Consider the following 12,444-nt stretch of genomic DNA (forward strand, 5'->3'; position numbering starts at 1 on the left):
GAGAGGAAAAGGGAAGGGGAAAGGAGGAATGGGGGGAAGAGCAAGGCTACAAGAGCACAAGAAAGCAACAGAACAAGAGAGGGAGGAGGGGGCAAGCAGCCCCTTTTATAGTGTCAGGTCATTAGGGTGGAGCATACCTGGCTATTGCAAAGTAACTGAGGGGTGGGGTTTATAGAATCCCAACACACACAACTTCAAGTAACAATGTAACTACAAGTAACTAAGGAATGGTGAGAGCAGGAGAAATGGTCTTCCCCAGAAAGGAGCATACCAGTTGGTTATCTAATACCAACTGGTCAGCCCTGAAAACATATACATAAAAGTAATATTCTACAGACTGAGCAGGGTGTATTTATGTATTCACAAATAATATGTTGCTATGCATACTGCCATATATATTCATGACCTCTTTTTATTTATTGATAGATATATCAACTAATCACTAATTGATCAATATTTTATATAACTTGTATATATTGATATTGATAATAGATCAATCAATGAATTTAAGAGCATGATTTAAGAGCAAGGAGAGGAATATGGAGGGGTTTGAAGTAGGTAGTGGAAGAAAAAAAATGATGTAGCCATGATCTCAAAAAAAAAAAAAAAAAAAAAAAAAAAAACCTAAAGTCAAACACTGACAATTTGGAAAGACTTCTTCCTGTGATATTAGCAGTGTGAGGCATTCTGTGAGAGCTCTAAGACTAAACTCTCCAAAGAATATTTAAAATTCTATTGTTCCAAAGGTCTATTTCTATTCTTAAGCATAAAAGTAGTTGTAAAGTGTAATATGTTACTTCTGAAAATGAAGTGCACTCCATTTTCAGCAGAGCCAGGAGATGGATTTGAGTGTGTATATATTTCCATCTCTCCATTTGTAGATCTCATGTTTGGTATCATTTATATAGTACATGAGATAAAAAAAAAAAGATAGTTTTTCTCTAACATATTTAAGAGGTGAAGCTTAGAAATTTCACCCATATAACTTCTTGAAAGCCTACAAACTGAAAACTCACAAATAAAATGGTTTCACACAGTCATTTACTAACAGGGCGATGACTGATGGCCGGGCTGGATGGGGAATCTCCACCACCAATCTCCTGTGTCTGTATCTTCCCTTTCCTTCCATGACTAACCCAAAGCAAAGCGTAGATATTAAAGTTCCCAGGAGCTGCTGATTCATTTATTCTATTGCAAGTCACTGACAGAAAATCCTACTTAATGAAATGATTCAAATTTTTATTGAGTATTCTTCACACATGGGCATTTTGATTGACATATCTAAGTCAGACAACACAACTCAGTTTTAAAACATATAATTTTAAATTTTAAATAAGCCATCTTTTAAGCTATTACTTTCTTTCAGCATACCTTAACTCCCTACTGCCAGATGCCTCCATTTTGGAAGGGATCTAAGATAGCATTTAATTCCCATTCTAAAGCTTCATCTTAGCCACCACAATGATAGGTGAGAAGAACATCAGATGTCATACCAGAAAGTCTGTCCTAATCAAGACAGTGACATCTCCATGCCATATGCCTAGAGTAAATAGAAATATTTCTAGTCTTACATTCCTCGTTGCCAAAATAAAAATCACAGTGCATACCTTACAGGACTGTTTTCAAAACAAAGTCAAATTTAAAATATGTACATATAATGTGTAAATTCTAAAGTACCATGCAATATATCATCATCATCATCATTGTCATCATCCATGTATAAAAATGGCCCATTGGTTATTTAGTGAAGATTTATCAAGCATTACCATGGAGCAAACATTTTTACTAAGCAGCAAAGATACAAATGCCCTAAGTATAGGGCTTTGTTTGGAGGAAGTCCGGAGCACAAAAGGACAAAGTAGAATGAAGCATGCACTGAGGTGACAGTGTGTCAGAGAGGAAGAGAGAGCACCCCAAACAGAGTATTGCTCCATGTAGCACAGGAAGGGAGGGAAAATGAGGACTCCTAAGTGGGCACCTAAAGGAGCTGCTTCATTTCAGATCCAACATCAAGAAAATGCTTCATTCTTCTGGGGTGTTCAGTGCACACTCCACCTCAGTGCCACTGATATACAGTCTGGCTAGTGTGGTGTTGTGGGTAGTTCCTTCATGCGTCACCAGAATGTTTGCTGGCACCGCTGGTTCCTCCTTACTCAATGCCAGACTCCCAGCTGTGACACTGTCAAATGACTTCAAGCGAGAATAGTTACCTTGAAGTCATGAGACACCAGTACGGACGCTTCCAGAAGGGATGGAATTCATTTAGCTGGTGACTAAACGTATACAGTGAGTGCCTAGCAAATACTGAAGTCTCCTTGGAGCCCTTTAGGCATAAGTTTGCCTATTCCTGAATTTCATCCAGAAGAGATGCTGGATGAAGCCCCCATGGGAGAGGTGACAATAACATCATGTCTTTCAGATTGTATGATCCTGGGCAAGTCACTCAGATCCTCTGAGCTTCAATGGAGACAATAAATTCTATCCTGGAAACTCATTGGAAGCTCATTGGAATGAGCTAAATATAAAACTTACAGTCACAGGAGTCTTGATACTCATGTCTTTGGGCAATTAAAAATGGGATCATGACCTCACACCAGTCAGATTGGCCAAGATCCAAAACTCAGATGACAGCAGATGCTGGCGAGGCTCCGGAGAAATAGGAACACTTCTCCACTGTTGGTGGGGTTGCAAGCTAATACAACCACTCTGGAAATCTGTCTGGCGATACCTCAGAAAATTGGATATAGTACTACCTGAAGACCCAGCTATTCCACTTCTGGGCATATACCCCAGAGACACTTTAATACACAACAAAGATATATGCACCACAATGTTCATAGCGGCTCTATTTATAATAGCCAGAAGCTGGAAGGAACCCAGATGTCCTTCAGAAGACGAATGGATACAAAAATTGTGGTACATATACACAATGGAATACTACTCAGCCACCAGAAACAATGACTTAACCAAATTCTTAAGAAAATGGCTGCATCTAGAGAAGATCATCCTGAGTGAGATAACCCAGTCACAAAAGAACAGACATAATATGCAGTCACTGATAGTGGGATGCTAACCCCAGAGGCTTGCACTCCCCCAGAAACAACTCACAGACTGTATGAAGTCCAAGAAATAAAGAAAACAAAAAATATACATATATTCACAAAACAAGAAGACTTTGACTATTCCCATGTTGCGTTTTGTTTTGCATGTACTTTACGCTTATTGCAACTAGTACGTTTTCAATGCATACTGTCAAACCCTTGAAAAAAATCAAGTACTGACTAAAAAACATATTCACATGGTTTTATGTAAAATTTATTTTAATGTCTGAAAAAACAGTACTGACAAAAATGTATAATTTTAAGCAAAAAATGTTTAAAATCTTTACATTTATCTTTGTTTTGCAAAATAAAGTCGTTTAAAAAAAAATGGGATCATGCTGGTGGGCGTGACTCAGTAGGTAGAGATGCTTACCACATAAGCCTCACAACATGAATTCAGTCTCTGGAAGCCACATAAAAGGAGAAAGAGAAAACCAACTCCACTGTCTCTCCCTCTCCCTCCCTCCCTCCCTCCCTCCCTCCCTTCCCCCCCCACACACACAAAGACACACACATACACACACACACACACACACACACACACTGTTTTATTTTATTTTATTTTTTAATGAAATTTTAACAGAAGTTTCTCCCAATTACATTCACTAAAATGAATGGAATAGTGGTGCAGTTTTGTAGTATACTACTTTTGTGATCATGCAGATGTGTAGAACTTACTATATCAGAAACTGACACACTGGCTATCTAACCCAGTGCTCACAAGCAACCAGGCTGCTTAAGAAACCAGAAAAGTGTAACTTGCCAATAACTAAACAGATTGAAAAAATGGTCTCATGAACTTTCAAGACTCAGCTCTGTACGACCCCTGCCTCTGGTACTGAGGCTTGGTGAAGCCTGAGGAAAGTGTTTTCTGAATTCCGTGTCCTTCAGTTTCTTGTAGATATAGATTACAAGATCTGGAAATGTCTCCTGAAAATAACGAGAAGGATCTCCAAGTATCTCCTTCATTCTGAAAGGAAACACAAACAGGTCAGCCTACTGGCCAATATGCTCTTCCTCCTCCTTATTGGAATCTGATAAGATGCTTCCTGACACTTTAGTAGGTGTATGCAACTTAATCTTTCTAAACTTGTTTTCTCATTCATAAAAATGGTAACACAGGGAGCAGGGAGGACCCTCTCAAGGCCCTACCCCTAGATGAGGACTCAGGAAAAGGGAGAGGGAAGGATGGAAATTATGTACATATGGTAGCTATGTATGAAATTCTAAAAAATATGTAAATTAAACAAAATGGTAATAATGGTAAAATGATACCATAATCCCTTATATACAATCCCTAATAATAAAAAACACTCTGAACTGCAAAGAGGTGTGTGTGTGTGTGTGAGAGAGAGAGAGAGAGAAAGAGAGAGAGAGAGAGAGAGAGAGAGAGAGAGAGAGAGAGAGAGCATGTTTGCAGCTAATGTTTTTTGACAGCAAAAGATGATTTAACTAATTAATGTATGGCTATACTTAATTTTTTGTAAGCCTACATTTGCTTTACATAGTGGCCTTGTCTTCAATGCTTATTAACACAGAAAGCTACTTCTGTCCAATAGAACTCAACAAAGGACACATGTGTGTAATTGACTATAACACCAGCAGGGTCTTACTGTGCACTTCTGGCTGACCTGAAACTTACTGTGTGGACCAAGCTGACTGCTCAGAGATCTAACTTGCTTTGCCTCCTAATTTGTGAAATCAAAGGCCCCAACTTGCTTTTCATTATCAAGGTAAGCTTTCTTCTCTCCATACTGACAGACCCAGCAGTGGATTTTCTAACTGTTCTTAGTCCACGTGGAACTCACACAGATGAAAGCAACACTTACTTCATATTCTTTTTCTCACTGATGTGTTCTCCTATATTCCGAATAAACTTCAGCAGATCACCTACAGTATCCTGATAAGGATTTTTTCTGGTTTTATAGAAATCATTCATTTTATTCATAACAAATTTGTCAATCTAAAAAACAAAACATACGTCTAAGATATGATGACAACATAAAACAAATCCTGATGGTATGTTAGCATCAGCAGGCCAAATACAAATTTGACTAAATGCTCTTGATCAAGGAACAAAGCAAGAAGACAAACAAATGGAAGTACATGACAGATCTTCCCATTGTGTTCTCAGCCTTCGCGTGCCGCCCTCACTTTCTAACACCAGCACCGCCTCTCCCTTGCTGAGCTCCATACCATGGCTCCGTACAAAGCAGACTGCCCACAAATCCACCGGTGGTAAAGCCCCAGGAACCAACAGGCTACAAAAGCCGCTCGCAAGAGTGCGCCCTCTACTGGAGGGGTGAAGAAACCTCATCGTTACAGCCTGGCACTGTGGCACTCCGTGAAATCAGACGCTATCAGAAGTCCACTAACGTCTGATTGGCAAGCTCCCCTTGTGTGTGTGTGTGTGTGTGTGTGTGTGTGTATTCCCATGTATATAAAACCATGTATGTATATTTAACTTGAAAATTGAATTAAAACTCTCTAGATAATGGGAACTAAGAAAGGGGGTTAGAAGGTCATAGGGCAATATGTTCAAGGTATGTCACCTATGTGGTGGTTTGAATAGGTTTGGCCCCATAGACTCATATGTTTGAATGCTTGGCCCTTAGGGAGTTGCACTATTTGGAGATGTGTCCTTATTGGAGGAGGTCTGGCCTTGTTAGAGGGAGTTTGTCACTGTAGAGGTGGGACTTTGAGGTCTTAAATGTTCAAGCTGTGCCCAGTGTAAAATAAATCCAGCCCCCTTCTGCTGCCTGAGGATCAAGATGTAGAACTCTCAGCTCCTTCCATAACTCCATGCCTAACAGCACACTGCCATGCTTCCCACCATGGTGACAATGTACCAAACATCTGAAACCATAAGCCAGCCCACAAGTAAATGTTTTTCTTTATAAGAAAATTATGAAAAAAAGTAATGCATAATTTATAATAAAGACTAGATTGAGATGGTGATTTATTTTATAGAGCTCCCCCAAATTCAAATATGGCAGAATTTGTCTTGAAGAGGAAACATTTGAAAGGTCATCTTTTATTCATAACATGTTGTTGCATCACAATGTGAATTCCCAAAGCTGGGGCTGCTCAAGGACAGCAGAAGTGTCCAGTCTATCCTGGGCTATGGCCCTGGGATGAGAGCCTCCTTGACTTAGGCTTCCTTAGTCAGTTGTTCTTATCACAACAGGACTTTTGATCAGACTTCAGGGAATAGATAATGGGCTGGGTCAAGGCCATCCTAAGGCAGGACTTGAATGACAGTGTCTTAGGGGCCCTGAACTCTGAAGGAGGGAGAACAGAGACCCAAGAGTCAAGAGTACACATTTGGAGTAAAGAAAATTACCTCATTCACTTCCTGGTTGCAACAGGCTGGTGTATAAAATAAGTTGGAAAAGGCAGCATATACTACTACACACTCTTCTTCCTAGACCACAGAAGGTAAGTGTTCCTACCTTAGATGTCCACTGATCAAAGCTTCTGGAAGGTTCGAGTGGCTGAGGCTGCAGTAGTTTGAGAAGCTCACTTGAATTGTTTCGTACTTTGATGTCAGATTCATTCCCCACATTCCGAAGTGTTCTATAGCGACTGAGAATGATAGATTTGTCATGGTCGTTCTATGTCTTCCAAAAAGGAGAAAACCAATATGCTTTGATTTTTAATAAAATTTCTGGCATACTGGGAGAGGCCTGCCTGTTGCTTTCTACTTATTCGTCAGTAGTTAAAACCAGAAACCCGGGGGCTAGAGCAATGCCTCAGTGCTCTTCCAGAGGTCCTGAGTTCAATTCCCAGCAACCACATGGTGGCTCACAACCATATGTAATGGGATCTGCTGCCCTCTTCTGATGTGTCTGAAGACAGCTACAGTGTACTCATATGCATAAAAAAATAAATATTTTTAGAAACAGAAACCCATAGTTGTCACCCCTCCCAAGGACACACCTTCAACAGTGCTCAGGTGAGGAAAAAAAGCTTGGCCCTGACAGCAGCCCATACCACTTCTCCCTCACCATATAAGTCTGTAGGTTCTCAACCTGTGGGCTGCGACCCCTCAGAAGTTGACAGACCTTTTCACAGGGTTCATATCAGATATCCTGCATGTCAGATGTTTACACTGCAATCTGTAACAGTAGTACGTTTATAGTATATGAAGTGTCGATGAAAATAAGTTTTCTGGCTGGGGCCTCCACACCATGAGGAACTCCATTAAAGGGTCACCGCGTTAGGAGGGTTAAGAACCACTGCGGCAGCACACACCCAAGCTTTACTTACTTCTCCCAAGTCCAAAAGAAAGGGTGGCCAAGCAGGTCTATCAGACAGTTCTTTACATTTTCTCCAGGGGAAGACAGGCAACGAATGAGGTCCTTAGTCTCCTCATCTGGAGATATTGTAAGCAACTCTTCACTATTCTGAGCCTTTAGAGTTTCAAAGGAGATATCACCTTTCTTTACCACATAGAGAACCAGCCGTCCAAGGTCCTGCACAGAAGCCATAAATTGAGGTTAAAATTGCAATGCATTACCTCTCTATTTGGGTAACCTTGGAAGACCTGAGAGTTAATATCTCAGCTGCCAACTTCACTGGACAGAGATCTGCTCTATCAAGCCCTCATCTCCAGCCTGAGCTGAATGAAACCTGAGTCTGTAATCTAAACAAACTCTTCCTCATTTAGCTTCTTCTCAGAATGATGCAAAAGTAGTCAGTGCAGTCAGTGTGGAAATGGAAAACAGGGGGTATTTCAAGGCACCCGTGGCCCCATGGTTTCATGATTAACACCTTAAATTCCAAATCTGCAGGATTCTTGGGGACAAAGGCCAAGCTCTGTGAATAAAGAGTTAATTCTTTCAGGCAACATGTGGCCCATACAGTTTAGGCTTCCTGAAAGATAATCCTGGTCCAGAGTCCATGGGATAGACTTGTTGGCAGCATAAGATTCTACCTGAGTCATAAATGTTCTGACAGAATATAGATAAGTCAAGAAAGGGAGGATGCTTTAAACAAAGGGGACAGCCTTGGGACAAGCTAGGAACTGAATCCAGCACTTTGTGAGGTGGTAGACGTTGGAGTCATTCCCAATTAGATGGAACACAGAGAATACTAGGTTTCAGTAGAGCAGAGACATAGGCAGTGATCTGCACAAGAGACAATTACACTTGATACATGGGATAGGGGAGGGGGGAGTGAACTTAGAACCCATCTATTACCTGTTAGTTACTATCCAGGATGGGATTGCCCAACTGTTCCTGATCAAGCCTAGAAGCTTCCATACACAGGAGCTAGCTCTGTGTTCTCTGAAAAGCACTTTGTGGTCTTCACACTTCTACTGAGCTCTGTCTCCTTAGAGCCTGAAGGCTGACCTCACCCCTCCCAGGAATTGTCTGGAGCCTTGGTCTCTGGATTTTCAGTGGGTAAGTTTGAATGGAGTTGGGAGGAAACCTCATTTCCTTTTTAAGCAGAAAACTGTTTGCAGAAGGAACCTTTGAGGTTTTCAGATATGTATCCTGGAAGTCTTGGAAGAGGGATCCTCTGTTTAGTTACTTTTCTAGCTAGTGGGGGGAGACGGGAAAAGTTAGGGATGAAGAAAAGAGCCACAGTGAAAGGTGACTCCACAACAGCCCAGTTATACCTACTCCTCTACTCCATGAAAGTTCTCCTATAAAAGAGAGACATGGAAATGCCACTGTAGACAAGGAAGAAAGGGCAGTGGGCAAGGTGGAGGAAGCCTTGGCAACTCTCCTGTTCTGAGTTAAAATACGTTCTCTACCTAGCCATGGGAAGTGACGTAATGAACAAACAAGGAAGCAGAGGAGAGAAAATGTTAACTAGAGCACAGAAATTACCTCTAAGTCTCTCTGGACCGTCTGAGACTCTCCCATCCACTGGATGCTCTGATCAAAATCTGCCAGCCGAACAGCTTTCTCAGAATCTAAGGGACAGTTTTCGAGGTTCATAAAAAAGGGGAGAGTGATAGTCACTTAAATATGTAACATGCCATGCCATCTATCTACCCTCTCTGTATTTGCCGTTTGCTCATCTCCAGCCTCATTTGACCTATTAGGCATCTGTCAAGAGGACACACGTTTAATTTTTTTATAGGTCAGTCAGTAAGAAAAGATGAGGGGGAAGTTAAGCAGCTCTCCACTCCCACACTCCTGGGGCATGGCACTGTAAAGTGTCTGGTGACCATAGTTTAGGTTATATACTATGCTAAACTAACAGATAACCAAGGTTCTGAGCTTAAGGATGCCTTAGCCTTGACTTCCATTCAGTTAAGCCCACAAGCCCCAAGCTACTCTGATACTTTGGGTCACCATCATGAGTCAAAGGTGTGCTGGTTCTGAGTCACTCTTCAGCCCCCATCAGGTCCTTCTTCCATCTTAAAGAAGTTACTGAATCCCCAGAAAGAGGAATAGAAGTTGGCAATGAGAGCTAAAGGTGTGTTGAAGTCAGGAATTTAGCCTATGAGAGGTGAGTCCTGTTAATCTCTATGACTACCAGAAATAAATCTGCATTCATGACACATCTCTTAGTCTGCGATGTTCTATCACAGCCACACATACAAGACTATCACAGGGCCTCACCTATTAAGATGTTTTGTGGTTGCAGGTTCTGATGAGAGTATCCATGTAAGTGTAGTTTTTGAACACCCTTAAATATAGACAATAAGACACAGTGGGCAAGCTTATCTTCCCTGTTCTCCACAGGTTTCTCTCTGGGCTCCTCCAGGAACTCCTCCAGTGTCCGCTCACACAGGGACACACACACATATAAACTGCCCTTGTGGTGCTCACTTCCATAGAAAGTCAATAAGTTGCTGTGGTCTCGGCAGTCTTGCAGACAAGAGATTTCTTTACATCCACGAGTGCTATTCTCCCAGAAGACCTTCACTGCCACCTCTTGATTGTCATAGATCCCAAGGTAGACTCCCCCTTCTGAAGTGCCAGCAATTTTATAGTCATCATGCATGAAGATCTTGAGTTTGCCAATCATGGGCCGAGCCATACTGTGGAGTCTTTTCAAGGCTTCCCCCCAACGTGAACTGCGAGGCAACCAGTCTCTAGCAGGAGGGTCGGTGTTATGATTAGCTTCATAAGATCGAAGAAGATTTACAAGGTCATGGTCATAATTCCTCTTGGCTATTACAACAAGATCACCACACTTGGTATCGGCGCCCTTTTCAAGAAGCAACTGGACGATTTCCCTTAGTTTGAATTCGACGGCAATTAGCAGAGCTGTCTTACCCTCGCTATCTCTGTCATCCAAGTTTATGCCCTTCTGACCCAGGAGCATCTGCACCAGACCTGTATGCTTCCTCTCCACTGCCGAAATCAGGGGCGTCTTCCCTCTTTCTCCTCTCACGTTAATATCAGCCCCGTGTTGAATCAGAATTGAAGTGATCTCCTCCACATTCTTACAATCGCAGCTCAGCAGAGCACGGATCAAGGCATTTCTGCCCATGTTGTCCCGAGCATCAGCTTCTGCCTTCATGTCATCGAGGAGAATTCTCAGGACTTCCAGGTGGCCCTTCTCTGCAGCGCTCATGAGAGCTGTGGCCCCTCCTTGCTTCACTCGCTTTCTGTCCTGGGTTGTCTCCCGTCTCAAATTCACATCGGCTCCTTTAGCAAAAAGGAATCTTAAGGCTTCAGTGTTGCCGTACTCAGCAGCTTCCATGAAAGCCGTGAATCCATTCGCGTCACACTCATTGATTTTTGCACCCCGAGAGAGGAGAATCTGGAGCAGACCCACATCTCCGCGGATCCCAGCAATGATGAAAGGGGTGGCCCCGTTCTTCTTCTTCTGATGAGGGTCAGCGCCGTGACGAAGCAGGAGATTCACAATGTCTTCCCTGCCTGACTGTACTGCATTGTGTAAAGGTGTCCAGCCCCAAGTGTCTTCACAGACATTGGCATCAGCCCCTTGTTCTAACAATTGCTGGATCCTGGCAACATCTCCCTTGTCAACAGCTTCGATCAACAAAAGAGCATCTCCGCCGATGGTCCTGTGACTGCCTGCTGATGCGGATCCACCCTGAGGTGTATTATGATCCGTGGTCTCCATGACAGTCAATGCCTTTTCTTTGAGAAATGAGCACGTGTGTTTCTTTGAGACTCGGAGACAGTGTTGGGGTAGGATTTGGGCTGATACGTTCTGTCTTCTAACATCTCATCTGTACATGAAGAAAGAAAGGAGCTTTGTCACTTCGGATAGGAAAAAAAAATCACCTGGTTCAGAATTCAGTTTTACCTCTAAGTAGTCTTTCTAAGCACATTTACTTGCTTAATTATATAAATGTGTACAATAGGTATATAAAATGTATACAATGTAGACTATCATGAATAGAGGTAAACTTAAAATGAGGAAACTATTACTCCATAGACCCACACCCCCAAAGCAACTGCTACATGTTTAGTATATGTGTACATCAGCAAGATCCCACACTTGGTTCATTTTTCACACAACTAGGTGGTTTCCCTCTGTTTGAGTTCAACGGCAGTTAACAGAGCTGTCTTGGCTACGCTATCTCTGTCAGCCATGTTTGCACCAAACCGTGTTAGGTTGAGTACACGTGTATAGATTTCTTTCCAGGCTTGGGTCGGGCTAAGTGATACACATGCCTATTTCAACTTTCTAGTCTTAAGTATTTTAATATTTGAAATGATAGTTTAAGAATTAAAACAATTCTGAATGAGGTTGTGGGAAATTTAGCTCATTTTTATCTAGTTTTCCTATCACAGATCTCTTATAATAAACATCCTAGAATTTGATGACTAGTCATGAAAATTAACTGCTTTTATTCTCCAATGTTCTATAAACGTATTTACCTAGTAATGGGCAGCTTCTGGGGGTAGCAGGGAGTGATTTCTTTGTCTTTGTACATCTGACTTTCTTTATCCTAGGTGTGGCTTTCCGTACCCCTGTGGGCTTTTTTTTTTTTTTTTTAAAGCAGTGGCAGTTGAAAATGAGAAGTATGAACTCAGTTTCTGTGTTCATACTTTTGAACAATTGACTATCACTTCCTGTTTGCACATGTTTAAACTGCTGACTCACAATTTTGTTTCCTCAATGGAGGAACACAGTAAACAGGGCCATTGCAGACAGTGTCTTAGGGAGTGTGGCAAATAGTCCACCCACAATCAATCACCCTTGTACCCTGAGTGTCATTTAGCCCAGGGGCTTCACTCAGCTCCAGGTTTATGGGTTCACTCATCAGGAATTCTTTGTTAGCCTGAACATCTAATTAGCTGTATCTGCTACAAAACGTACAAAATCCCCTTCTTTGAGATCTACAGAGTATTCTGAATCCCAAGCACTAAAGGTGTAGTCCAAAGAATTTGCATAATGGGCC

General features: G+C 41.9%; 1 protein-coding gene across 1 annotated transcript; it reads right to left on the reverse strand.

Annotated features, from left to right (window-relative positions):
- Positions 1 to 3,805: 3,805 nt before the first annotated feature.
- On the reverse strand, positions 3,806 to 11,156 carry RNASEL (ribonuclease L; the record flags this gene model as incomplete). The annotated part of the gene is made up of 6 exons (XM_080920164.1): positions 3,806 to 4,071; positions 4,931 to 5,064; positions 6,554 to 6,686; positions 7,371 to 7,576; positions 8,939 to 9,024; positions 9,680 to 11,156. 6 exons carry the CDS (start codon positions 11,154 to 11,156, stop codon positions 3,894 to 3,896), a joined length of 2,214 nt encoding a protein of 737 aa, XP_080776290.1. The 3' UTR covers positions 3,806 to 3,893.
- Between the last annotated feature and the right edge of the window lie 1,288 nt (positions 11,157 to 12,444).

This window comes from Micromys minutus, assembly GCF_963924665.1.
Source record: "Micromys minutus genome assembly, chromosome: 1".
NCBI lineage: Eukaryota > Metazoa > Chordata > Mammalia > Rodentia > Muridae > Micromys > Micromys minutus.